This window comes from Littorina saxatilis, linkage group LG16, assembly GCF_037325665.1.
Source record: "Littorina saxatilis isolate snail1 linkage group LG16, US_GU_Lsax_2.0, whole genome shotgun sequence".
Taxonomy (NCBI): Eukaryota; Metazoa; Mollusca; class Gastropoda; order Littorinimorpha; family Littorinidae; genus Littorina; species Littorina saxatilis.
In genome coordinates this window covers 27,139,958-27,166,887 of record NC_090260.1, presented here as the reverse complement: position 1 = coordinate 27,166,887, position 26,930 = coordinate 27,139,958, and the positions used below count along the sequence as shown (strand labels likewise).

The 26,930-nt window shown below is 42.3% G+C and overlaps 2 protein-coding genes across 2 annotated transcripts; both read left to right on the top strand.

Annotated features, from left to right (window-relative positions):
• Window positions 1–7,492: 7,492 nt before the first annotated feature.
• On the top strand, window positions 7,493–14,776 carry LOC138950704 (tripartite motif-containing protein 2-like). Its single transcript, XM_070322424.1, has 4 exons — window positions 7,493–7,696; window positions 11,175–11,330; window positions 12,747–12,850; window positions 13,107–14,776. The coding sequence occupies exons 1-4, from the start codon at window positions 7,558–7,560 to the stop codon at window positions 13,803–13,805; spliced, it is 1,098 nt and encodes a 365-aa protein (XP_070178525.1). The 5' UTR covers window positions 7,493–7,557; the 3' UTR covers window positions 13,806–14,776.
• Window positions 14,777–17,082: 2,306 nt separating this feature from the next.
• Window positions 17,083–26,033, top strand: LOC138950725 (G patch domain-containing protein 4-like). Its single transcript, XM_070322452.1, has 7 exons — window positions 17,083–17,183; window positions 17,878–17,951; window positions 20,623–20,715; window positions 21,614–21,700; window positions 22,272–22,369; window positions 24,417–24,470; window positions 24,851–26,033. Exons 1-7 carry the CDS (start codon window positions 17,099–17,101, stop codon window positions 25,530–25,532), a joined length of 1,173 nt encoding a protein of 390 aa, XP_070178553.1. The 5' UTR covers window positions 17,083–17,098; the 3' UTR covers window positions 25,533–26,033.
• The last annotated feature ends 897 nt before the right edge of the window (window positions 26,034–26,930 follow it).

Here is a 26,930-nt window from a genome sequence, read left to right as displayed (position 1 = left end):
CACTACTTGTACTAATTAAAGTTGGTCAGCAAAGCTGGTGTTAACATATTTTAGAAAACGGTCTTAATGAGTATCCCTGTACTGTAGTCAATGACCTATACATTTCCCAAAAACTGGATCAGTGGTACATAGCAGGGACATCAAAGGAAAAATACAGAGGGGGAATATGTTTGCTCTGGATGGGCGGTCAGATCAAAGGCAGATGCATTGTAAAAGCTGGTTTGCCTTGAGACCTGGGTCAATGACCGGTACTTGCAATCTGAACACAGCTGCCTGTCCAGACACTGACCTTCTTACCCGGGGTCAATGACCGAGTTTTTATCTGAGAGGAAAGTCTCTGAAGGATTGGTCAGCGCAGGATAAGATAAGAGAGGGGATGAAGTGCATAGCGCAAAGAGGGGGGAGGGAGGGGGGGTGGTGGTAGCTATTTTGACTGCTGATGCAATCGCCAGCGGCTCGTGGTCAAGTGAGGCGGAGGGGGGTAGCTGTCTAGCCACTGTGTCTGGCCTTGATTGATGGTAGTCCTGAGTCCTTCTCAAAGTGGGGGAGAGGGGGGGGATGAGTGGGCAGTAGAGAAGTGACAGAGTTTGAGATCGCCCGCGAGAGATATTTGTTCCCCGGCCGTTCCGATTAACTACGTTGCCTAACGACTTTGTGCTTCAGCGAAATTTGAACCCGCCCGGCGGGCGATTTCAGAGGAATTTCGAACCCGCCCGACGCGATTTGAACCCGCCGGGGGCGATCGGGCGACTGCCAATATTCAGCCCTGTACTTGACTGATTTGCCAAACCAAACGGAACTAACTGATTTTTGATTTTACATCAGCGAGATTACTTTCAGCAGACCGGCATTGTGTTGGACGGTTTCATGGTTTCAATAATTTATGAGATGCATCTGTGGTTTTTTTTCTGCATTGAGGAGAGAACTGTGAGGACATCTCAGTGTTGTTGCTATTATATTTGCTTGGTTTGATCCGTTATGAGGTGTGCTCTAAGTGTATGATGATTGATGCTATGTGTAGAGATATCTACACATAGATTGTTTTGATCGTATTGTGACGTCATAGCGTCAGTTTTATTGCTTTCAATCAATCAATCAATCAATATGAGGCTTATATCGCGCGTATTCCGTGGGTACAGTTCTAAGCGCAGGGATTTATTTATCTATTTTATTTTTTTATGCAATTTATATCGCGCACATATTCAAGGCGCAGGGATTTATGTATGCCGTGTGAGATGGAATTTTTTTACACAATACATCACGCATTCACATCGGCCAGCAGATCGCAGCCATTTCGGCGCATATCCTACTTTTCACGGCCTATTATTCCAAGTCACACGGGTATTTTTGGTGGACATTTTTATCTATGCCGATACAATTTTGCCAGGAAAGACCCTTTTGTCAATCGTGGGATCTTTAACGTGCACACCCCAATGTAGTGTACACCATAGGCTATTTAATTGGTCTATGTGTACACGAAGGGACCTCGGTTTTTGTCTCATCCGAAAGACTAGCACTTGAACCCAGACAGGCTAGTTTTCTCGCCCACGCAGCGTGCTCTTTGTTGCATCAGTGTAGCTCGTCACGAGTTGTGTGACGTCAGAGATAGAGAAGTCCTCCCCCCCCCCCCCCCCCTTACTTAGCATCTTGGTGGGAAGTTATCGGCCCTTGTCACGCTCCGATGGTTGCAGGGTGTAACACGTGTCCGCGATCTATCGTCTTGGAAATTAGGTCTATATCATCCCGCTTTGATATCCTCGCTTTGATGTTCACATGTACATTTTACAGGTGTTTAAAAGAACTCTAGGGGTTTACTGGAATGAATATGACAGTGAACTGTAGATATCTAAAGGGAGATGATTCCTATTTAAGGTTAACTTAACTTTGGCGTTCTGCTGTTCTTTTCAACAAGCAGATATACTTTTTTTTGTGGAGAAACCATTTTAAGATAATCATTATAGTTTTATGTGTAAATTGTGCTGTAAAATACAATGTTTGCGTTGCCACAGGATGCTCAAATAATTACAGGTAGAATGATATTTTAAAGGCACAGTAAGCCTCCCGTAAACCATCACAGAGCTCCCCGAGCGTCTACATACAGTACAAGCATACTTCCATTTGAACGCTCACCGAACGGGAACATCCTGGCTGCTTTCTGTCGAGCGTCAGAAATTTTCAAAGAATTTATTTTCGTGGACTTGGTCCTCTACAACAATGGCGCCTCGTTTTGGTGCTGGACGGCTGTTATGAATATTCAATACCGGAAATCACGCCCGGACAGTAAGCCTCCCGTAAACCATCACAGATACTGTCAGGCTTTTACACACAGTACAAACACACTTCCATTTGAACGCTAACCAAACGGGAACATCCTGGGTGCCCTACGTAAAGAGCGAGCAATTTTTAAAGAATTAATTTTGCAGATTGTCTCGAACACTTTTTGGACCCATCCTGAACTCAGGTCAAACATGAGTTACTTCCCTTCGGGTCTCATTCTATCGATGTAAACTGGCGATAGCCGTGAATCGATGATTATCAAAATGTTTTTGGACCGTGGTGCGTTTTTGCGCTAGACCTAACTTTTAAAATCTTAATAATAAATTGACAGCTTGTTACACAAACATTCTTTAATCATAAAAGAATTCTTTTTTCATCAAGACTGACAAGATCAGTAAAATTCGAAGTTGTGAAAGTTTGAAAAAAGAAAAGCCCGGAAGCAGGGTCACGCAAGGGTCGTAGCAGACGACGGTTTATGCATATCGCCGTTCCTCTCAACAGTCAAAAGCCATCGCTAGAGTTCTTGTGAACCACAGCCGTTTGTTTCGTGCATAAAAACGCGCTATTGTAAATAAGCTCACATCGAGTCGCATTCAAATGACTAACTGACGACTACATTGTGAAAAAGGGAAACTGGATCACACGGGTTCACGATGGCTCAGGGGTAAGATAAACCACACAAAAATAAATTCTTTGAAAATTGTTCGCTCTTTACGGAGGGCACCTAGGATGTTCTCAATCGGTGAGTGTTTAAATGAAAGGGTGTTTGTACTGTGTGTAAAAGCCTGACCGTATCTGTGATGGTTTACGGGAGGCTGATTGGAGACGCACAGCAGAAACATACAAATCGTATGTCATGGCTAGTGGCTATTTTTTTTTCTTTTTTTTCTTTTGTTATTTGCCAAGCACATCATTGTGATGCTTTTAATCAAAAACATGCATCCGTCTACAATGTAGTGGCTGTTTTAAAAGAAAATCCACGTTCGCTGTGAAAAAAAACCCCAGTAAAGACTACTTATTTACAATCAAACTTTCAGTGACGACTACTTTAAGGGGCGCGGGGGCTGCACTGAGTACAATTCTGCCGCGACGTTGAGACGAGTTATCAATGCACTCGGCGTAAATACCTCACGTTAGGCAATCATCTCCAATCCATGATTCAGTCTTGATTGTTTATGGTTGTCTCTACCTCTCAGTGCGGCGCTAAATCTTTTGTGTCCCAACGGTGGTTTTTTTGTTTTTTCTTCTGGGGTGTGTTTCCAGGAGTGAAATCAACAATGGATCTGCAGTGATGCACGAGTGAATACAGTTGTAAAGATTTATTTGCAATTGATCAATGACAACAACAATAATTTACTGATGGGATTTAAAAAAAAAAATTTTTTAAAGATTGCAATCGCGAAAGCTGTGCTGTATGATAGGGATATTTATTTATTTATTTATTTTATTTACGAGGATTTATATCGCGCACGTATCTCACCACACAAGGCGACTCAAGGCGCATGTTACCTATTAATGCCGTGTGAGATGGAATTTTTTACACAATATATCACGCATTCACATCGGCCAGTAGATCAACAGCCTATAGGCGCTGCATCCACCTTTCACGGCCTATTATTCCAGGTCCAAGCACTTGACAGTGATCCACGCGTAATTTCCATTCGAAGGATTTATTTGATGTCGATGAATATCAATAATTTATTGATGTTCTTTTTGTTCAATGTAGAGCATATCTACACCAAGTTCACAACGTGGGCTCAAAGACGCATTTTTTCAAAGATATCCACAAGATTCACAAATAATCTTATTATGAATGCATGTCATGTCCAAGCTCATCAACACACAAAAAAGCCCCAAACAGACAAAGTAACAGTGGTTGGGATCAAATGAAGAGGATAACCTCCCAAAATATTTTCAGAGACATTCACAAAGAATCACCAGTTACCTCAAAAGTCCAACTGGCCCGGTGACAGTTAATGGGATAACATGTAACAATACAGAACAGGAAGAAAGACACATAAACATTCTGTGGACAAAATAAAGGATGTGTACAACTGTTTATGGAATTCGGTATGGAGCAATCAACATAGACTCAAGCTTTTAAAAAGAGACAGAATTCACAAATCCAAGACAGATCTCCAACGAATTGTGGTTAACGGCGTGTTGGTTGAAAATGAAGTGCGGGCCATCTCCCAAAGTATAGGTCACGGTGTGAAAGTATGCCAGAAGCTTCAGTGATTTACCACTAAAACAAAAATCTGCGTCTGACTACGGTCAAAATGTGGGATAACTTCAATATATCACCCTGCGAGTGACTTCCTGTGAATTTACCATCGTAGAAACGACTCATCAGCGATCTACCATCATGGCGGTCGTCCTGAGATCTTATCGGTGTATGAGGCGCGGTAAGTCCCCGGATGGGGGAGGGTTGGAGGCTAGAGGTAGAAAGTGAGTAGAAAGAAAACTTGGTGTTTTTAATCGTTTGTGACGATTGACGAACGCAATGGCCTAGTGGAATGCGGCGTATGTGGCTGCCTAAATAGCGGGATAAACTAAACGGTCCTGCACTGCGTAAAAACTGTAGGAGTTTCAGCCCATAGAAGAAGTGTTTGTAACGATTGGGGAAGGGAAAGGAGATGGGACAAGGAGGAAGAGTGGGCGGGAAGAGGGGGGTGGGGGTTCAAGAACCGGTTTCATGGAGTCGCGGTAGTCACACCGACGGTCGTACCATCGCCTCGTCACCTGACTGCGGCTGTCCGAACACGGGGAGGGCAGCACTGTAATCATAGGCAACTCCCCGTGTTTCTTTCTTTCTTTATTTGGTGTTTAACGTCGTTTTCAACCATTCAAGGTTATATCGCGACGGGGAAAGGGGGGAGATGGGATAGAGCCACTTGTCAAAAATTTGGTTTAAACAAAACTTTATTCAATTTTAATCATGACAAGAACAATGCATGGATGATTACATACTCAAGCATATAATGCTTATTTTAAGCAATCATAGTAATTACAAAACAAAGGTTAGCATGATGGCGGAATAAGTACATTAGCTCATTTCAGGAAACGAAAAACAAAACTTTGCTCCAGGGGCTTGCAACGTAGTACAATATATTACCTCACTGGGAGAATGCAAGTTTCCAGTACAAAGGACTTAACATTTCTTACATACTGCTTGACTAAAATCTTTACAAAAATTGACTATATTCTATACCAGAAACACTTAACAAGGGTAAAAGAAGAAACAGAATCCGTTAGTCGCCTCTTACGACATGCTGGGGAGCATCGGGAAAGTTCGTCCCCCTGACCCGCGGGGGGTAACTCCCCGTGTGATGAAGCAGAGTCCACCGACTGAAATATTGCTCGCGAAACCCGATTTCGTCGGCTCAGTTACTACTGCATTTCACTCGACTGTGTGGCTGGCCCATGAATCCGGGCCCTGTTGATGGTATTTAGTACGTGTAACAGGATGATGACAAGAATATTTCCTTTTTTTCTCCCCCCCCCCCCCCCCCTCAAATGACATGTATTATGTACGGATGTGCCTGCATCGTTTGAATCGTATCATGAATTGCATTATGATATGTAGAATTCTGAGAGAGTGAGCGAAAGAACAATGTGAGTTGGTGGACGAATGGTATTTGATTAATCGCCCCACAATGATGTGCTTGGCTATTGTCAAAACAAACAAAAAGAGCATACAGAGTGTTTCTTGTCTGATAAGGTCTGATGTAAAGATGTTTACTCACGCATTTCCATTGTATATATTGAGGATTTGTTCTAACTCTGGGGCCGTTTAAACAGTAAGTTTTCACAGACGTTTCGGTGTTATATATGTTATATATGCTTGATTATTTCTCAAGGATTTTCTAAAGCGTTTGAGTGTTTCTTCTTCTTGTCGATCACACGTCTATATTGTCAGCACAGGCAGCAAGACAAATGATACTGTCTTCTCCAGGTCCTGCGTATTTGCTTCAGAGCTGCCGGAAAAAAATATATAACTTCATTTCTTTTTTAGCACTAGATTACAACACATCCCAGAATCCCAGGTAGATGGCAGGCACACGGGACTGGCTTATGTGTAGTCCTTTTTGCGCGGTTGTGTTTGTGGTTCCGACAAATTGTCGTTAATGAATTATCGCAGACAGTGACAATTAACACACTTTGACTGACTGATAGACGAACAATGAAATTGAAAGAAAAAAAAGATAAAAAGAAAAAAAGAAAGAAGGAAAAAAAATTTTTAAATAAAAAAGAAAGGAAAAAAAAGAAAGAAAGAAAAAAAATTTAAATTAAAAAAGAAAGGAAAAAAAAGAAAGAAAGAAAGAAAGAAAGAAAGAAAAAAAAAACACTACAAACTCAACCACGCACCCTACCACAAAACCAGCCAACAAAACGAAAAAATAAACAAACTGACAGATTCGTAGTGCAAACACCTCATGCAATACTATCTAGGTTGCAATTTGTTTTATTGAAACGAAAAAAAGAGAGAGAGATAATAGTATAGAAAGATAAAAAGTACCTTTGAGAGAGATTAGAGAGAGAGAGAGAGAGAGAGAGAGAGAGAGAGAGAGAGAGAGAGAGAGAGAGAGAGAGAGAGAGAGAGAGAGAGAGAGAGAGAGAGAGAGAGAGAGAGAGAGAGAGAGCTCGACCTCAATATCACCACACTCTTAATTTCGTATTACCTCCTTGACATTATTTCTTGAAAATTTATTACCGTCACTTTCATTGACACGGGCAACAGAGTATAAAACCTCCTACAGTTCAGGGACTCAGCGGATTATTCAGTGCTCTTTTGAAAGAAACGCATGTGTGTAATCTGTTAAATACTTATCAAAGTCTAAAGTACGTACTAGTGCATGTGGGATGTTTTTCTGTGTTACTAAGTGTGCATAAAATAACAAGTTAGTCCAACGCTGTGAGTACCTCAGTAACACTGACTATCTTTTTGACATGCGAAAGTGTTTTTGTATTGTATAGTATGGTATGGTATTGGATTAAATGGTATTGTATTGTACTGTACTGTACTGTATTGTATTGTTCTGTACTGTACTGTACTGTACTGTATTGTTACCCCGGTTAATTGTTATGAATGAAAACTCGTGAAAATGACGACAAAGTGTATTTTTGGCACCTTGGATATACTTACTGTCCTCTTCAAATACAAGAGCTATTTCCACACTAAGAAGCAAAATCATTAATTATATTGCAGGCTTAACTGGTTGGAAAAGTTGCGAGAGGGACGTCATCATTGCGTCATCAGACGTCACCGTTGACGTCAACATGAACATCAGTCTCACCTGGAAAAGTCGGAAGACAGCCGACAAAGATGAAAACGCCAATCCCGCTCTGACGTCAGACCTCACACGTCATAAACATGTGATGACGCTGGACTACATGAGCTCAAAGGAACGTCAGTCAAGTAAGTGTATGGAGAATTCTTTATTGACAAAATGACTCAAGATGAAAGTCTACTATACAATATGTAAAAGAGTAACTAATCTCCCGAATGAAAGAAATGAATTGTCTTTATTATAATTTAGTTTGGTTTTCACATTTGGTCAAGTTTTGAATAATATTCCGCGCGAAAGCTAGACAGAACTGTGACAGTAAACGTGATCGTATTTGCTGGCAAGACAGTATGTACTTTCTTTATAATTATTATGTTCTGCGATGTGATAATGTTGTCAAGTGCTTTAATGTTTTCACAGTCGTTTTCAAGCTTTGCATTCGTTGTATCCAGGCTCGACACAAAATATCATCAGTTTTAAACATATATTTGACGGGCGCTGTGGCGGGGTGGTAAGACGTCGGCCTCTTAATCGGAAGGTCGAGGGTTCGAATCCCGGCCGCGACCGCCTGGTGGGTTAAGTGTGGAGATTTTTCCGATCTCCCAGGTCAACTTATGTGCAGACCTGCTAGTGGCTTATCCCCCTTCGTGTGTACACGCAAGCACAAGACCAAGTGCGCACGGAAAAGATCCTGTAATCCATGTCAGAGTTCGGTGGGTTATAGAAACACGAAAATACCCAGCATGCTTCCTCCGAAAGCGGCGTATGGCTGCCTTAATGGCGGGGTAAAAACGGTCATACACGTAAAATTCCACTCGTGCAAAAACACGAGTGTACGTGGGAGTTTCAGCCCACGAACGCAGAAGAAGAAGAAGAAGAAACATATATTTAAATACAATGCAAATGTTGTAGTGCTTTGTGTGTCTTCGCGTTACATGCAGCACCACTGCAATTTCTCCATGTACCGTAAACTACCTAGTAAACGCCCACCCCCTCTATGCACCAATTTTGCCCAAAAATTGCGGGTGGGCGTTTACTAGGTACTATACCTCTTGCAGGAGCGGTTCCTTTGCTAGAATAACGATATTTTGGTCACTTGGTATGGAAGAGTTCAAAGGATGCGTTCTTGCACGGAACTGACGTCCCTCTCTCTCTCTCTCTCTCTCTCTCTCTCTCTCTCTCTCTCTCTCTCTCTCTCTCTCTCTCTCTCTCTCTCTCTCTCACACACACACACACACACACACACACACACACACATAATCTTTTTTTAATTTCCTTTTACTCTGATGATCGAAAATGGGGGGTGGGCGTTTGCTAGGTACTGTACCCTGTGCGCAGAATTTGACCAAAGGTAGGGGGTGGGCGTTTACTCGATATTGGGCGTATACAAGGTAGTTTACGGTAAGATAATTTGCCTTTCGCACAACCCGGAGAGCTAGCTTGTCGCGTCAGTGTACAGTCATTTGCGGTGTATAAAAAAATACTCTTCAAATAAAGTTAAGGACCGGTAATAAAAATGAACACAGGCTTCTTCTTTTTACATTTAGTCAAGTTTTGACTAAATGTTTTAACATAGAGGGGGAATCGAGACGAGGGTCGTGGTGTATGTGTGTGTGTGTGTGTGTGTGTGTGTGTGTGTGTGTGTGTGTGTGTGTGTGTGTGTGTGTGTGTGTGTGTGTGTCTGTGTCTGTGTCTGTGTCTCTGTGTGTGTGTAGAGCGATTCAGAGTAAACTACTGGACCGATCTTCATGAAACTTTACATGAGAGTTCCTGGGAATGATATCCCCAGATGTTTTTTTCATTTTTTCGATATATGTCTTTGATGACGTCATATCCGGCTTTTTGTAAAAGTTGAGGCGGCACTGTCACACTCTCATTTTTCAATGAAATTGATTGAAATTTAGACCAAGCAATCTTTGACGAAGGCCGGATTTTGGTATTGCATTTCAGCTTTGAGGCTTAACAATTAATTGATGAATATGGTCATTAAAAATCAAAAAATTGTAATTAAAATAAATTTGTCCTAAAACGATCCAAAAACAATTTTATCTTATTCTATATCATTTTCTGATTTTAAAAACATATAAATATGTTATATTTGGATTAAAAAAAAAAACAAGCTCTCAAAATTAAAAATATGAAAATTATGATTAAAATTAAATTTCCGAAATCGATTTAAAAACAATTTCTTCTTATTGCTTGTCGGTTCCTGATTCCAAAAAACATATAGATATGATATGTTCACGCTCAGAAAGTTAAAACGAAGAGAGGTACAGAAAAGGGTGCTATGCAGCACAGCGAAACCACTACCGCGCTGAACAGGCTCGTCAGTTTCACTCCGTTTTGCACAAGCGGCGGACTACGGTCATTGTGAAAAATTGCATTGCGTTCAGTTTCATTCTGTGTGTTCCACAGCTTGACTAAATGTAGTAATTTCGCCTTACGCGACTTGTTCATGATTTTGAACAAGATAATCCGTTTTCTTGCAGAATTTCTCAAAGTATTCCTCTCGCAATGGTACTTCGAGCACCCGGAAAGTGAAAGAGGTATTTCAGGCCATGCTCCTATTGCCCCCTAGTTCCGGTTATCAGAGAGAGGCTGCCGTGCCCTAAAATCTGATTGGTCGAAACGCTGGGGGCAAAGGTTTATACGAAAAAGGTCTGGAACTTTACTTTTTGGAATTCAGGAAAAGACAGCGAGTCTTGCTCTGGGTACCCTTTTGGCAGGCAGTATCACGGTACGTGTCATGCTGAACAAGGGAGTATAGCGCAGGGCAAGAAATTATATAAGAACGACACAACATCCCCATGGCAGTTAAGAGAAACCCAAACCTTTCTTCTTTTTTAATTCTGGATTTTTAGACGTAAGCAGTCTATCTGCTTCGGATTTCAGAAAAGAAGGGATTTTGTCATATTTTTCTCTCTGAAAGAAACTTTTAATGCTGCGTCGCCCAAAACAAATAACGGTTTTGTGTGTGACGAAAAAAAGAACAGGGCCGGAGTGCTATGTGAATTATGAGCAATTCTTCCAAATCCATTTAAAAAATATGACACTACCCGCATATTGAGCCAGAATTTGTTGTTATGGCAAATCGATGTTGCAGTTCCGGAGCAAATGATCAAAATTTCTTTGCGAATTTGCGTTCAAACGTGTTTTTCCCATAATATAACAATGCACAGCTCGAAAATATGGCCAAGAACAAATCTACGTACTTCGAAGAAAGAAGAATAACAATTCTTGTCTATTACGGCTTGCAATTTACCGTGTACGCTGTAAAATCTCCCTACCTTCAAAGCCGCAGACGAAAAGCAGACATCTTCATTTTCTTCCATTGTCATAAAGTCTGGCAGGACCCAAACATAACTCTGCACGCTTTCTTTTCTTGTCATATTCAGTTGCTTCGCAAAAATAAAATGTCATTGGTTTTCTCAACTTGTCAAATCAGTCAAAACGACCTCAGAACACAGAACTGGGAAATGACACTGATTGAAATACCAAAGATCCTCGATGACGAAAGTATAAATGACGTCATGTGGTCACACCTATCTCGAGAACCAGGCGTCGCTCAGAACCAGCGCCCTTCCATTATTTCTTTGCTTTTTGTAACAGGGAATACAGAGCAGAGCAAGAAAATTCCAAAGAGCGACACAACATCCCCGCGGCAGTACAAGCCCGGCATGGCGGGTCATGTCAACGTCTTGTTTTGTTGCGATGACGACAGCGATGATCTACCCACCTTGAGAGTAGAGTGCGGCCGTCAGATAGGTCAGTAGTAGTAGTAGTAGAAGTGATAGTAGTAGTAGCTGTAGGAGTAGTAGTAGGGGGAGTAGTAGTAGTTGTGGTAGTAGGGGAAGGGCTCCTAATATGGACCACTTTTTGTTTTTTGCTGATAACTAGCTTGTTTCTTTGCGAAGAAGTTTCATTTTGTGTTTGGTAGTCCTTCTCTCTTAGGTTAACCGTTAGGCCTAATTAGAGTGAAATAGCTTTGATAGACATTCAGCAAAAATTAAATACAGAAAAAATCACACAGGGTCAATATTAGGCGCCCTAATATGGACCAGTGAAGCGGCCTTCACGAATCACTGTCAAAAGCCCCCTATATTTCAAAATAACATGATACAACTTATTGTGCATGTCAGACTAATTCAAGTATGCTTTAGATTTATCTGTTTCGGGTTGATGAGAGCATTATTTGAAGCACACCAGGAAACTAAAGAAGCATATCAAAAACAGAGTGAAAATAAGTGAAATTATTAACTTCCGCAAAAAGAAGACAATTTCATATATTTTTTTGAAAGCTCGAGGGCTAGTTATAGGTTATTTTCAGCAAGCTTCTTAATGAATTAATGAAAATAGCCTTTAGCTTTTATTTTTTTCGATTTGTTGAAGGTGGTCCATATTAGGGGACTCACACATACTTTGAGATTTTGCTATTATTTTTTGTTTGCAGTAGAAACTCTGGGTCAAAACTGCTAAAATGTAACAAATACGGTCTTAGCTGTCATATATAGCAATTTATGTGTGATAAAAGCTTTGGCTGTGGACAGAAACGTAAAACGAGTCCGTTTTAGGCGAACGCTGCCAAAAGTGAAAAAAAGATAAAAAGCCTAACGGCTTTAAGGTTTGTGTTTCTGCAACTGTTTTGACATGCGCAAGTTATCCAGAGAGGGTGAATACAGCGAATGAAATTGTTTTTAGCGCTCTAGCGCCGTTAGTTTTTCAGATCAAGAGGTGGTCCATATTAGGATCCGGTCCATATTAGGAGCCCTTCCCCTAGTAGGAGGAGGAGAAGGAGGAGGAGGATTTAGAGGAGGAATAGTAGGAGGAGAAGGAGGATTATTTTTGTGAGGATGAGAACGATGACCTGCCTACGCTGAGGATAGAGTGCGGCCGTCGGATTTGTCAGTAGTACATGTAGTAGTGGTAATAGTAGTAGTAGCAGAAGTAGTAGTAGTAGTACATGTATATCGCAATGAGTGAAGCAATCAGTGCTAACACCAGTGATAAAGAACATGCTTATTGGTGGATCGGATAAACATCGGCTGCCACCAACGAATAATGATGATGATGATGTGATGATGATGATGATGATGATGATGATGAAGATGATGATGATGATGATGATGATGACGACGATGATGATGATGATGATGATAATGATGACGATGATAATGACGACAGGTGGACGAGGAAGCGGTCAAGGACAGTTGCAGGACGCCACAGATCTGAAGTTTGCACGGGACGGCTCTCTCTTCGTCACGGACCTGGTCAACAGCCGTGTTCAGGTGTGTATGTTTGTGTGTGTGTGTGTGTGTGTGTGTGTGTGTGTGTGTGTGTGTGTGTGTGTTCCGATAACTTTACATTCTAAATGTTTTTTGATAAAGAAAAACTAACAACTTGAAAAATGCACACAAGAACACATTGACAGACACTGACACAGCATCCATACTCTTATTTCAGAAAGCCTCCGCCACCCAACCCCTACCCCTTTTCATACAAATTCACAAAGGCAACATATTAATTTTGCCTTTTTCCCCCCAGAAATTCGACGAAAACGGTGACGTGGTATCAGTCTTCCAATCCGAGGACATCCTGGAACCGTGGGCAAGCGCCGTAACTCCGGACGGCCACGTGGCGATTACCTCCCGTAAAAACAGCAAAGTTATCGTCCTTGACATTGAAGGCAACGTCACAGGCAGCTTCGGCGAAAACCACTTATCTTGTCCTTCAGGGATTGCTGTCACAGGTGAAGGGAACTTCATCGTCACAGACTTTCAAACCAGTAAAGTCTTCGTCTTCAGCGCTGACGGGAGCTACGTCCGACAGATGATTGTGAGTGCCGGATCGACCTTCAACCAACCTCGTTACGTCACTGTTTCGCCTCACGGTGACGTCATTGTGTCCGATTCCGGAAATCACCGCTTAGTGGTTTTTGACAAGAATTTCAATTTTGTGCGCGCGATCGGAAGTTTCGGAAAAAGAGACGGGTTTTTTAAGTTTCCTCACGCCACCTGTACTGACGATTTGGGAAACATTCTTGTGTGTGACAGGTACAACGATCGGGTTTCGGCCTTTACGAGGAAAGGAGAATTTGTGCGTCATCTCGTGACGTCAGTGCACAAATTGCATCATCCTCAGGGTCTGGCTTTGTCTCCCAACACGGCTCTGTACGTTAGTCATGGTGGACTGAAAGCTCATACGGTTACAGTGGTGAAATTAAACGTGTCTGTCAGTGAGTGAACGGCTTTAATTGTACCCAATATTGACGGACTGTATGATGATATCTTCTGCTATGGTCTGTTGAGACAGTGATATCAAAATCGAGACCGGAGGTCGAGATTTTGATGTCACTGTCGAAACAGACCAATGGCAGAAGATATCATCACACAGTCAGTCAATGTTAGATATATTGCTAATTCTCTGGACATTTTGTACTTTCTGTAAAGAAATTACAAAAGTATTTGTCTCAGTTTTGGCTGTTCCATATTCCTCCCTCTGATTATTATTTCTTTTTGTTCACTCTGTTCTTGTACTTTTCAGTATTTTAAAATGTCTTTCCTTTCAAAAAGTCTTTGGTCACTTGCTCAACTAAATTCTGGGATAATTACATTTTCATATAATTATATTTGTTTGTTTTTAAATGTAGGTGTTTTTGTTTTTGAAGTGGGGAAGCAATAAAGAGGTCGTCGATATCAAAACTGATATCGACGGAAATGTCGTCGATATCACTTTAGCACTGAGCTCAGTTTTGCCCAATTGACCAATGGATGATTTATGTATTGCCATTGAAAGGATACACTATGGAATTGGAAACGGAATCTGGCGAATATAACCTGTTTTGAACGCAACACCTAACTGATAATATCATGCTGATGAAATATTCAAGTGTGTTCTAAACGTAAGCGGCTAACGTACTTGAGTACGTGTCGTGTATGCACAACTCTACAGTGCGTGTACATGAATGTGTGTGTGTGTGTGTGTGTGTGTGTGTGTGTGTGTGTGTGTGTGTGTGTGTGTGTGTGTGTGTGTGTGTGTGTGTGTGTGTGTGTGTGTGTGTATGTGTGTGTGTGTGTGATTTAGGGGCGTACGTTTCGACGTGTTCTTGAGTGCGGCAGCCTATATGTGCATTAACTCCAAATATCAGATTCCACCCAAAATATTTTTGTGTTTTGTTTGTTGTACACATTTGTATGAGGCCTTACAATAAAAATGTTGTCTTCCAAGCAAAAAACGCGTGCTATGTGTGTGAATGTGTGTGTGTGTGTGTGTGTGTGTGTGTGTGTGTGTGTGTGTGTGTGTGTGTGTGTGTGTGTGCTATGCATGTGTGATTCAGTTGGGGGCGTACCTTTCTACGTCTTCGTCAGTGAGTGCGGCGGCCGACCTGCCTGATGTTCACACACTTTGAATATATATTTTACCAGTCTGTGACTGGTTATCAGTTCCTACACACAAGAATGTTTGTGTTTTGTATGTTGTACATGTATCACATTATTTGTAAAAAGCCCCCTCCAATAAAGTCTGTACGTGTCTTCCATGCACAGTGTGTGTGTGTGTGTGGGGGCCGGTGTGCGTGTGTGTGCGTGCGTGCACGTGTGTGTGTGTGTGTGTGTGTGTGTCAGTGTGTGTGTCAGTGCCCGGTGCCGCGTCACGTGTGTATGTGTGTGTGTGTGTGTGTGTGTATGTAGTGTGTACGTGTCAGTGTGTGTTGTGTGTGGTTTCAAGTAACGTTTTGCAGTTCAGTGGCGTTCACGGCCGCCGACGGTATGAGTTCAGTATGGCCGGGATCAGTCTATAGGGTGTAACCGAGTGCCGTAACACTACGATCACCTCGGGAGGTGAAGTGCAATCAAACAGGATTGAAAATGTTAGGGTTAATTTCTTAGCCCTATAAAAACGGTTATGCAAACCCGAAGGTTTCCATGAACATACAGACAATCGGAAACCATCACAAACAGAATTCCACATTCCACCGGTGTTGACTTAAAGGCCAACAACTCGGGTGCAGAGTCTGCTGTGAAAGGAGCGGTAGCCTCCCCTGTCACAATCGCCCCCGTTTGAATGAACTTCGTCCCGAAGCCTGTTCCGAACCGGGGGACCACTGTCCATCCCAAGTTCGCAGAATGGGAACAGCACGAACATGTTCAGTGGTCATATTATGCCATTACCTGAACATATCATGCCGAGTCCCATCCCTGCTCGCAAGCGCCAGATGTAACCGAGTGCCGTAACACTACGATCACCTCGGGAGGCGAAGTGCAATCAAACAGGATTGAAAATGTTAGGGCTCATTTCTTAGCCCTATGAAAACGGTTATGCAAACCCGAAGGTTTCCATGAACATACAGACAATCGGAAACCACCAGACCCCATCACAAACAGAATTCCACAATCCACCGGTGTTGACTTAAAGGCCAACAACTCGGGTGCAGAGTCTGCTGTGAAAGGAGCGGTAGCCTACCCTGTCACAGACAAAGTTACGATCGCATAGGCTACACTTACGTGAGCCAAAAACAACTTGGCAGTGGGAGGAATTCGCGGTGCAACAGCCAGCCAGGCAGTCTGATAGAACGGTGCAAGGTCTCGGCCAACCAAGACTATGGCATACTCGTAGCAAAGCCGCCGAATGGTACCATAAACCAAGAATAGTGACGTAATTACGTCACGGTCGAAAGTCTTTGACGTCAATGCCTCCCTGTAGTCTTTTTCTCTCGCGCGGTGTGTGTGTGTGTGTGTTCATTTTGTGCACATGTGTTAGTGTTACTGTTTGTGTGTGTGTGTGTGTGTGTGAGTGTGTGTGTGTGTGTGTGTTTGTGTGTGTGTGTGTGTGTGTGTGTGTGTGTGTGTGCATGAGTCTGTATGTGTGTGTGTGTGTGTGTGTGTGTGTGTGTGTGTGTGTGTGTGAATGTCTGAAGAGTACTCGGGTCCAGCGCGAGCGTTTTTTATAATTAGTCTGACTTGTACACTAAGTTGTATAATGTTAGCAGTTTTGAAGTATAGGGGGCTTTTTACAGTGCCGATTCGTGAAGGCCGCTTCACTGGTCCATATTAGGCGCCCAGGCTCCTAATATGGACCATTTGTGATTTTTTTTCTGTATTTAATTTTTGCTGAATGTCTAGTCAAAGCTATTTCACTCTAATTAGGCCTAACGGTTAACCTAAGAGAGAAGGACTACCAAACACAAAATGAAACTTCTTCTCAAGAAAACAAGCTAGTTATCAGCATGAAACAAAAAGTGGTCCATATTAGGAGCCCTTCCCCTACTAATCCCACGTCGGATGGGGCTGCAAAAAGGAACTGTTGTATTTTTTTTCAGTACTGACCTTTTAAAATAACAATTTATCTTATTATTTACCCACCTCTTTCTCTTCAGTCTCAGTCTCGCTCTCGCTCTCTCTCCCTCTTTCTCTCTCTCGCGAGGTAATCAGTTACCGTACCGGCCGCAGAGCGCCAGAGCGGTTCCCTATGAGCCAACGAGGATTCAATAGGGGAAAGGGACGTCACTCCTTCGTCTTGTCAGTTGGTATTTCCGGTTTATGACACACGTGTGTGAAGTAGTCATGTTCAAGGGAGAGGGATCGTTTGCTCGAAAGCTCCTGGAGAAACACGGATGGACAGAAGGTAAGGCACATGAGACCACAGACAACGGTTCGTTGAATATGCAGAGAACACCAGTTCTAGTGATCAGTCATGCGATAAATCTAACAACATGCTGATGCAGATTCCCCCCAGAGTTTGTCTAGAACCAGAAGAGAACTACATCAGTGCATGGCTACTTTGCTCTGTCTCTGTCTCTGTCTCTGTCTCTGTCTCTGTCTCTCTCTCTCTCTCTCACACACACACACATACATACACACACACACACACACACACACACACACACACACACACGCTGTAACACTGAGCAATACAGACATTCGTTTTTTCCAAAGACTGTAGTGGCTTGGAACCAATTAGATGAAGAAACTGTAACCTCGGCATCGACCGAGAGCTTCAAGTCGGCGCTGGCAGTAGCCAGACGACGATAAAGAACTAGCTGCGCACCCCCACTCCGCTGCAACAATGCCAGACATCCGGATGACTTGTTCTACAAGTGCAGCGTAACACTAACAGACAGATACAGATACACACACCAGACTTTTCTTACGATTTCACGAAAAATGATATGATTTCGTTGTCAAAACAATTTGTAGAAGTCGTGTATGCATGCATTGATCTGCGTGAATTTGTATTAACTTTAATTTGTAGAAGTCGTGTTTGCATGCATTGATCTGTGTGAATTTGTACTAAATTAAAGGTTACATTTTGTGGACAGGTGCAGGTCTGGGCTCCCGGGAACATGGAATCTGTGAGGCAATCAAAGTCACACACAAACATGACACCAGAGGGGTATGTTAATAATAATTATTGTTATTTGTTAATTGTTATAAGTTTTGTACTGCAGTGCAACCTCCCGTAACGACCTCTCCCAAGAACGACCCCCTCCTTTTGCCAACCGAATTTTTCGGCACGGATGCTTTTCACACTGTAACTAACCTCCCAAGAACGACGCCCTCCTTTTTCCGACTACCGACCTACCAACATAGGGTCAATAACGACTTTGACCTTTTAACCAGTGAGTGTTAAATTTCGTAATTACCCAGCACATATGCGGAACATGCACGCCATTAGTCACGCATCAAGAGTCAGGGATGGTAGTCTGTAGTCAGTATTGCGTGCAAGTCCAGTGGCCCATGGCTGTCATCTTCTCACCTATTGTTGTCACAATTGAAGAACTGCCCTCGATGTAGGGCGGGGGGGGGGGGGGGGGGATAGGAGGGGTTTGGTAAGGGCAGTTAGAACAACAACTCAATAATGAATTGCTGTGTACCTATTCTGTGAGTGTGTGCTCACCAACTGAGACCTCGGGTCAATGACCCATACTTGCCAATGAGCAAGTTTTACCCTCTCAGCTCTGGGACGGTATCCTTTGATGTTTGAGAGGAAACTCTTCCTGTCCCAGGTTACAGACACTGACTTTCTTACCCGAGGTCAATTACTGAGTTTTACCTATGAGACAGCGCGCGCGAGTGTATGTGTGTGTGTTTGTGTTATGTCTGCCCGTCTGTGCGCTGGTGTATGCACGTACATCATGCTTATCCATATATATGCACATCAAATGGGAACAAAATTAGGATAACGGACACAACTTTTACGACTGAACTGCCCAACAGTTGCCACCCCTGTGAAAAAATGAGACCTCCCAAACTCCCAATAAAGACCCCTCCTTTTTACGACCGATTTTTCTGGACATTTTCAAGGTTGTTTGTGAGAGGTTTTACTGTACAAACGTACATTATGTAACAAAAGAACTTTTTGAGTTTCGCTTTGGGCATTCTCCACATATCATATTCATAACCTTGTGGATTGATGATATATACTGAAAGAAGAGTGACAGTTTTGATACTCTTTCAGTGTGGGGACAGAGCTCACATGTGGCTCAGTCTGGATATTAACTGTCAAGTGTGTCACACTGCGAGTCACACTTCAAAGATTTATAAACGAGTCTGTTTTCTTTAATCATTTACAAAGTACTTTTGAGGGATTTATTGGTAAACAAAAGGGCATAGTCCTGAATTATCCCCATGGAATCGACATCTCGTGGTGTTAGAAGAGCAAGGGTTTTATACTCAGTACTTGGGACAATGAAGGGCTAAATCAGACGCGTGTTTCTTTCAGGCGAGATATTATTTCGGTCCCATCTCCCCCCTTTCCCCGTCGCGATATAACCTTCGTGGTTGAAAACGACGTTAAACACCAAATAAAGAAAGAAAGAATATTCTTTCAGCTAGCCGCTCGAGAAGCTAGGAGGCGAGATTGTCTATGAAACGGTTTAATGGCTAGCTACGCAAGAATTAAACACCATTGGTTGATTCCGAAAAGGTCGTCTGCACTGGTCGGTAAAAAACCATGGACAGCCAATCGGATGGGCAGCTGCGTGGCCGCCATGTTTTCTCGCCAAGCGAGCAAGCCCAAAGCTACCTAGCGTCGGCTAGCGTCACTCGCGGCGAGATGTTCCCAAGAAACGGTACTATCTGCCCTATTCTCGCCTGTAAGAAACAGGGGACAGGTAATTGTCAATTAAGGTGAGGTATGCATGGCAGAGGAATACAGTGGAACCTCACTTTTAACCCCTTCACTGCCCACCCCGTATGTAATACGTGGTCATTTTCAGTTTGTCGTACGCCCATAATCATACGTGGGATTTGTGTCAACAACATTTCAGGACATTTTCTGAAAACTAAATGGGAGGTAACCACTTTCCAAGTATTTGTAGGGGTTCTAAACACAGTTCTTTCCCATAGACCGTTCGGATAAGTTGCTAAAGTTGCTACCACGTGTTGAAAATGCTGTTATACTGTGGCAGTAAAGGGGTTAATACCCCTGCAATTTAAGACTTCCTCCTTTTTAGGACCTTGATATTTAAGATTTTCTGTTCACAATCCCTGTACATTTACCCCTCACCCCCCGCGGGATAGGGGGAAGAATTTACCAGATGCTCCCCAGCATGTCGTAAGAGGCGACTAACGGATTCTGTTTCTCCTTTTACCCTTCTTGTATAGAATATAGTCAATGTTTGTAAAGATTTTAGTCAAGCAGTATGTAAGAAATGTTAAGTCCTTTGTACTGGAAACTTGCATTCTCCCAGTAAGGTCATATATTGTACTACGTTGCAAGCCCCTGGAGCAATTTTTTGATTAGTGCTTTTGTGAACAAGAAACACTTAACAAGTGGCTCTATCCCATCCCCCCCTTTTCCCCGTCGCGATATAACCTTGAACGGTTGAAAACGACGTTAAACACCAAATAAAGAAAGTACCCCTCGACTGAGAGGACTGATAATGAACTTTTTCGTAATCATTAATAGTTGATCATGCCACCAATGATTATTTTTTTGGTGCTTTTCGTGTGTGTATGTTTTGCTTAAAATCAAAACCTTTTAAGTGTCTTTTTGGTCTGGTCTGGTTGCTTTTGTGTTTTATTTCTTTTTAAAACTTAATTTCTGATAATTGTGCGTGCAGGTTGGCCATGACTCAGCCAAGGAGTTCAACCATCACTGGTGGGACCTGGCCTTCAACAAAGCAGCTTCCAGCATCACTGTTGAAAATGGAGAGGTCAGAAATGGTTGGAGTGGGGGTGTCTGTGTGTATGCAAATTGTGATTGTGTCCAGCATCACTGTTGAAAATAGATTGGTCGGCAGTGTGTGTGTGTGTGTGTGCGCTTGTTTGTGTGTGAAGTAGGGGTGTATGTGTGTGTGTGAGTTCACACGTCACTTGTAGTTTTAAGAAATAGCCTTTAAAGGCGAAGTTCGGGAGGAATTTTTCTGCGAGTACGAAGATTTGATTAATGACCTCCAGACGCACAACTGACACTCACACCCTCTATCCAACAAGTGTCTGGAACTGTTTAGATAAGCAGTAGTATGGTGGTATCTCTGATTACTGGACCGAGAAAAAAGGGGAAGTCACTGTTTCGTTCACTTTCGTGTCTTCGTGTGAAATTGGAGACGGCCTGTAAATTAGCCTGTGGGCATAGGGAAGCTGGGTGTTGATAACTAATGATAACAGACTTGGAGGAACGAGTGGCTGTAGCACATAGCAGACATTCTTTCAAAACTGCGGCTTTAAGTTTAGTTTTATCTCCCACAATTCCGAGAGGAATGGGTCACGTGAGATAGAACGCGGGAATACGTCACTGAACGAATGGTTTCAAATTGAAGAAAAAAATCATTTCTTTTCAGGGAGGGATTTGTAAAATGAAAGAAAATTTATTTTGAGGAGAAAATTGGAAACATTTTTGTTGTATATATTATATGAGTAGTGGTGGGGTGGAGGGGGTATTAAAATGTAAAATGGAGGGGGGGGGGGGGGTATTAAAACAGGGGTTCCACGGTACTCGTAATGTAAAGGCTGTCCTATTAGAGAATTGCCTCTGCTTCTGTTCAGTGCACAGAGAGAACATTTTGGTCAGATTCCAATCACATGCATGCATTTTGACCTGTCATGTTTCAGGACGGTGTGGTTGTGAAGAAGAAGCAGAAAAAGAAGAAAGAGAAAGCAGAAGACGCTAAGAAGAACCTGTACAGCAATTTTGTCAAGGTCTGTAACGCTTTGTTCGTTGATCTGACTGGTCAGTGTATTGTGTGTTAGCTAAAAGTATTTTTGTATGCACCCTGCCTTTTTTTAAAAAGGAAAATCAAGATTGTACATTAGATTGCTGCCGTATTACTGTGATTTCATCAATCTGTCGGCCTCGTCACTATTTTAATATTTAGCTTTGAAACAGTTTGCTGAGAAAGGGATAAGGAGATTGACAGAAAAGAAAAAGTAAAGAGCGATAGGCAAGATCAGACAAGTGAGTAAACTGGTTGTTCTGGGGTAAGATCAATTTTAGCCAACGGAGGCCCAATAAGTACCTGCTACCCCTCACTGTGGCTGTGTTTATGTCTGTATGAAAGAATATCTCAAATAACACATGTCTGGTTACTCCACACACACACAGAGTTTTCCCGGTGACAAAGCCAAAACATTATAGTAGGTAGATAAGAGGGTTGAGAGAGAAAAGCTGGGAAGAACTGAAAAAAAATATAAATTTTTTTTTTTTTTTTTTTACACCAGAACTTCAAAACAGGTGATATTGTATTAATTTCTTCTTGTCTCATCTGTCCAGGGTTCACTGCTGAGCGGTGGCGCAGAGACGACCGTGGTAAAAGATGTTGAAGAAAAAGACAGCTCCGACGAAGAGGTTGAAAAGAAAACACATGCATTGTAAGTTACAGTAATTTGTTTGTATGATGACCGTTATATGAGTCAACTAATATGTTTCCTTTGTATGGCTTCATGAGCAAAGCAATCATCATGACTTTATGAAATGTTGCTACTATATTGCTCCCAGCTGGTTGGTAGTATTTGATTTTTAAGTTCTGCATTTTACACTAACTTAGATATACCGTACTTTCCGGGTCATAAGGCGCGACTTTTTTCCTCGAGTTCGACCTCTGCGTCTTGTATAACGAAGCGCCTAATCCGTGTATGAAATACGAAAAAAATCAAAGAGACCGCTTGAGTACCAGTCAAACAACTTGTGATAATGCGTGTTTCAGCTACTAGGTACTGCCCTGCCTTTGATCTGGCCGCACACACAGAGCACACAGATTTCCACTCTGTTAAACTCGGTCACTGACCGGTCACTGACCCCGGTGCAGGAAGTGTTTCCTCTCTCAGATATGACAGGGGAACCACCTCTCATGGCAAAAACTGGGTCATTGACCCCTGGGAAGGAGGTCGTGTCTATAAACAAGGCCACCCAGCTATCACAATGCCTTTGATCTGGCCGCACACACAGAGCACACATATTTTCACTCAGTTAAAGTCGGTCACTGACCGGTCACTTACCCCGGTGCAGGAAGTGTTTCCTCTCTCAGATATGACAGGGGAACCACCTCTCATAGCAAAAACTGGGTCATTTTGGTGCGCCCTATCGGCCCCCTGCGTCCAATGGGTGACTGGATTACAATTTTTTTTTAAAAAGAAGGGGGTGCGTCTTGTATAACGAAGCGCCTTGTCACCCGGAAAGTACGGTAGTGAAACCTCCCTTTTGAGACCCTAGTTGTCCAGATTTTCTGTCAACAACTTCTGTACATTTATTTCCATTTTGAGATTCTCATTTACCCCCCGCGGGTTAGGGGGAAGGATTTACCCCTCCCTGGTCCCCCCGCGGGTTAGGGGGAAGAATTTACCCGATGCTCCCCAGCATGTCGTAAGAGGCGACTACCGGATTCTGTTTCTCCTTTTACCCTTGTTAAGTGTTTCTTGTATAGAATATAGTCAATGTTTGTAAAGATTTTAGTCAAGCAGTATGTAAGAAATGTTAAGTCCTTTGTACTGGAAACTTGCATTCTCCCAGTAAGGTAATATATTGTACTACGTTGCAAGCCCCTGGAGCAATTTTTTGATTAGTGCTTTTGTGAACAAGAAACAATTAACAAGTGGCTCTATCCCATCTCCCCCCCTTTCCCCGTCGCGATATAACCTTCGTGGTTGAAAACGACGTTAAACACCAAATAAAGAAAGAAAGAAGATTCTCATTTTAGACCTCATTTTCTGTTTGGAGGTTTGAATTTAAAAGGGGTCAGTTCCCACTGTAATACCTTGACAGTGAGAGTTGTACCAATAACTTGTGACATCAGTCATGAATGCATTAAGTTTAGCTCATTTTAGCTGTCTATTGCTAGACGTGAAAACTGACCTCTAAGCTAGTTTAAGTACTAAAAGTAACGATTGACCAGACAGGGCTGGACCTAGTGCATGGGAGGGGGGGGGGGGGGTTCCAAAAGGAGGAAGGGAGTACAGTGGCTGGCCAGATAGGGGGTCTTACTTGCTCTCCAGCTGCTGTTGAAATTTAGCATTTGAAAGGGGTATTTTGGGTCTCTCCTTGAGAAAAAAGGTACATTTGCCGTTTTTTTTTTTTTGGGGGGGGGGGGGGGGGGGTTGGTCCAACCGGTCGGGAGCCAGCCAGTGTTGGATTGAGATTTTATGTGATTTCAATGAATCAAACCCCACGGTTCGTTCTCTCCCGTGTGGGTGATACCAACCTTTTGGTTTGTATACCTCAGCCCTTGAACACTCGCCCCTAGATCCATTCCTGTTGGAGGTCTTCACCGTATTTTGGTTGCCTCAGCCCTTGAACACTCGCCCCTAGATCCATTCCTGTTGGAGGTCTTCACCGTATTTTGGTTGCCTCAGCCCTTGAACACTCGCCCCTAGATCCATTCCTGTTGGAGGTCTTCACCGTATTTTGGTTGCCCTGTTTCAGGATGCTGCCAGAGGACGAGCTGTTTCTGAGATGTGGAGGTCGCACCGCTCACAAGTGAGTTTATTTAGCAGTTTTAATTCAAATTGTTTCCAGTTTTTTTTTTAAATTTGACAAGGGGGGGGGGTCGGCAATCAATATGTTTGATGTTTGACTCTCCTGAGTTATTGGTGAGTTATAGTATTCAGTAGTTGTTATTTTTGGGTGTGTTTGTTTTTGTCGAACAAAGCGAGTTTTACTTTTGAATTAGAAAGTTTAAAAGATGGTATGCTTCCTTGATTTATGAAGCAGGTGGTACTTCATACAAACACACACACACACAGCAAGGAAAAAGTTAAAGTACATGTGCACAAATTGATGACAATGGTTGATTGAATACATGAAAACAAAATGTTTAAAAACAAAGAAAAACTCATGTCCTTTTCTCTCTCGTCCAGGGGAGCCAGGCACGGTCTCAACCTGAACGGAAAGCTGGCCCGGGTGCAACAACAAGAAAGACTGCTACTGGAAAAGTACAGAAATGCCAACAACTCTTCAGCGTCAAGCCTTTCACCAGCCACAAATCTCACGACATCTTCAAACAAACAGCAGAATGGATCTTCCTCTCAACAAGCATCTTCCCTCAGTGACACTGTCAGTGAAGACATCAGTCGGAGGAATGCAAAAGTTGAGAAGAAGAAACGGAAGAAACAGAAAAAAAAGGAGGCGGGAGGCGGGGATGAAGAAGAGAAAGATTCAGGGGAGGTAACGGACAGTCTTGCTGAACGTGACGGTGAAAAAGGGGGCGCTGTGGAGAATATTGATGATAATGACCGTAAATCACGGAAGAAAAAAAAGAAGAGAAAAGAAAGAGAAGACTCTGAAGCAGAGAGTGCAAACTGCACATCCCAGGTTAACTGTGATACAGAAAATTCCCAGGACACTTCGTCGGCAAAAACCAAACAGAAAAAGAAGAGAAGAACTGAAGACGTGGAGGTAGAGAGTGAGGAGACTGAAGCGAAACGTTCCAAAAAAGAAAAAAGTTCAGATTCAAAAACTGTTGATATGGAACATTCTGAACAGACAATCCCAGACGTTAGTTCTGTGAAAAGGAAAAAGTCAAAGAAGAAGAAAGCTTGAGCACCAGATTCTATTGTGGGGGTAGAATTAGATGTGTTGACATAGTAACAAATGCATCACTTCAAAGTGGAAACTGCTAAAATTAATTCACCACCACAACAAAATCCCGATCTGTGAGGATGCTTTGCTGGTCCAGAGTGTAGCCTCTCATCATAGGTACAATTTTTTTTTTTTTTTTAAATTTATCACAATTGTTTGGACCTGCTTCTTCTGTCATGACGAAGCAAAAGCACTCCAAACAATCAATCCAAGAAGAAAATCTGCATTAACGTGACAGTATAACTAATTGTGCTCATGAAGAATGCAGATTAAAATAAAAATCATGTACTCATCTGTTAGCCGAGGCCTGTGATGGATGCAAAAACAAAAGTTGTAGAGGTCTGTACACTAAATGTCGTATGGACTGGTATTGCCGACTCAACTGGTGCAAAGAAGGATATGGTTGTTGCAAATGTAAGTTATTGTTACGTCAAATGAAATTAAAAGCATCTTATCCACAGATTCCTTTGTTGAGAGAGAGAGAGAGAGTGTGTGTGTACATTTGTTGAGAGAGAAAGTGTATGTACATAATATTTTTCTCCATTTTAGTATTCTTGAGTCAACCCACAAATACACACTCACAGCAAGAAACAGGTGCCAGTCAAAACCTTTTTATTATGCAAATGTACCACACCATAACGTGAACAAGTAAAGGTAAGGAAAAACTGTTTTGGTAAATGTTTAAACTGTTTGCGTAAATATTTCCTTGTGTTGAACAGAAACAGACCAAGAAGAAACAGTCTCGCACGGCTGATTAAATGCATTTTCTTCTGCCATAAAAGTTAACAATGCGACTCCCGTCACAAGGAAGAGGCACGCTTGTTTTGGGTTTGCTTCCTCGATAAAAGTGGACAACACACAATGTGTTTCCAACAAAATAAAAGCACACCAGTCAAAAACGAAAAATCAAATGCAAATTACTCTTGGAACTAGAAAATGCTGCCAATTGTGTACAATCACATTCATTTATGAGCATTACGAGTTTTACTGTTCACGGCAAGCCTTTTTTTCTTCAAAAGTTCTGTGAGAGAGGGCTGAATGTGCCTGAAAACATGCTGGATTGAATTTGAAATTAATTAAATTCTCCAGTGGAATCAAACTTGTTCATTCTTCAAGCTGTTTGGTGGTGGCAGGCATGAAAACTGAAAACAAAAAAAATACTGAAAACAAAATTCAAAGGGGCGTAGCGCCAAGTTTCGCAGGCGCGAGGCGCCAAGACTTGTAGGGGGGTCCGGGGGCATGCCCCCCCGTAAATTTTTTTTTTCAAGGGTGCAATCCGAGCCTTAAAATTGGATTCAAACATGGCCCCAAAACTATTTTACTATAACTATGACTAGAAAAAAAAAGAAAAAAAAATTT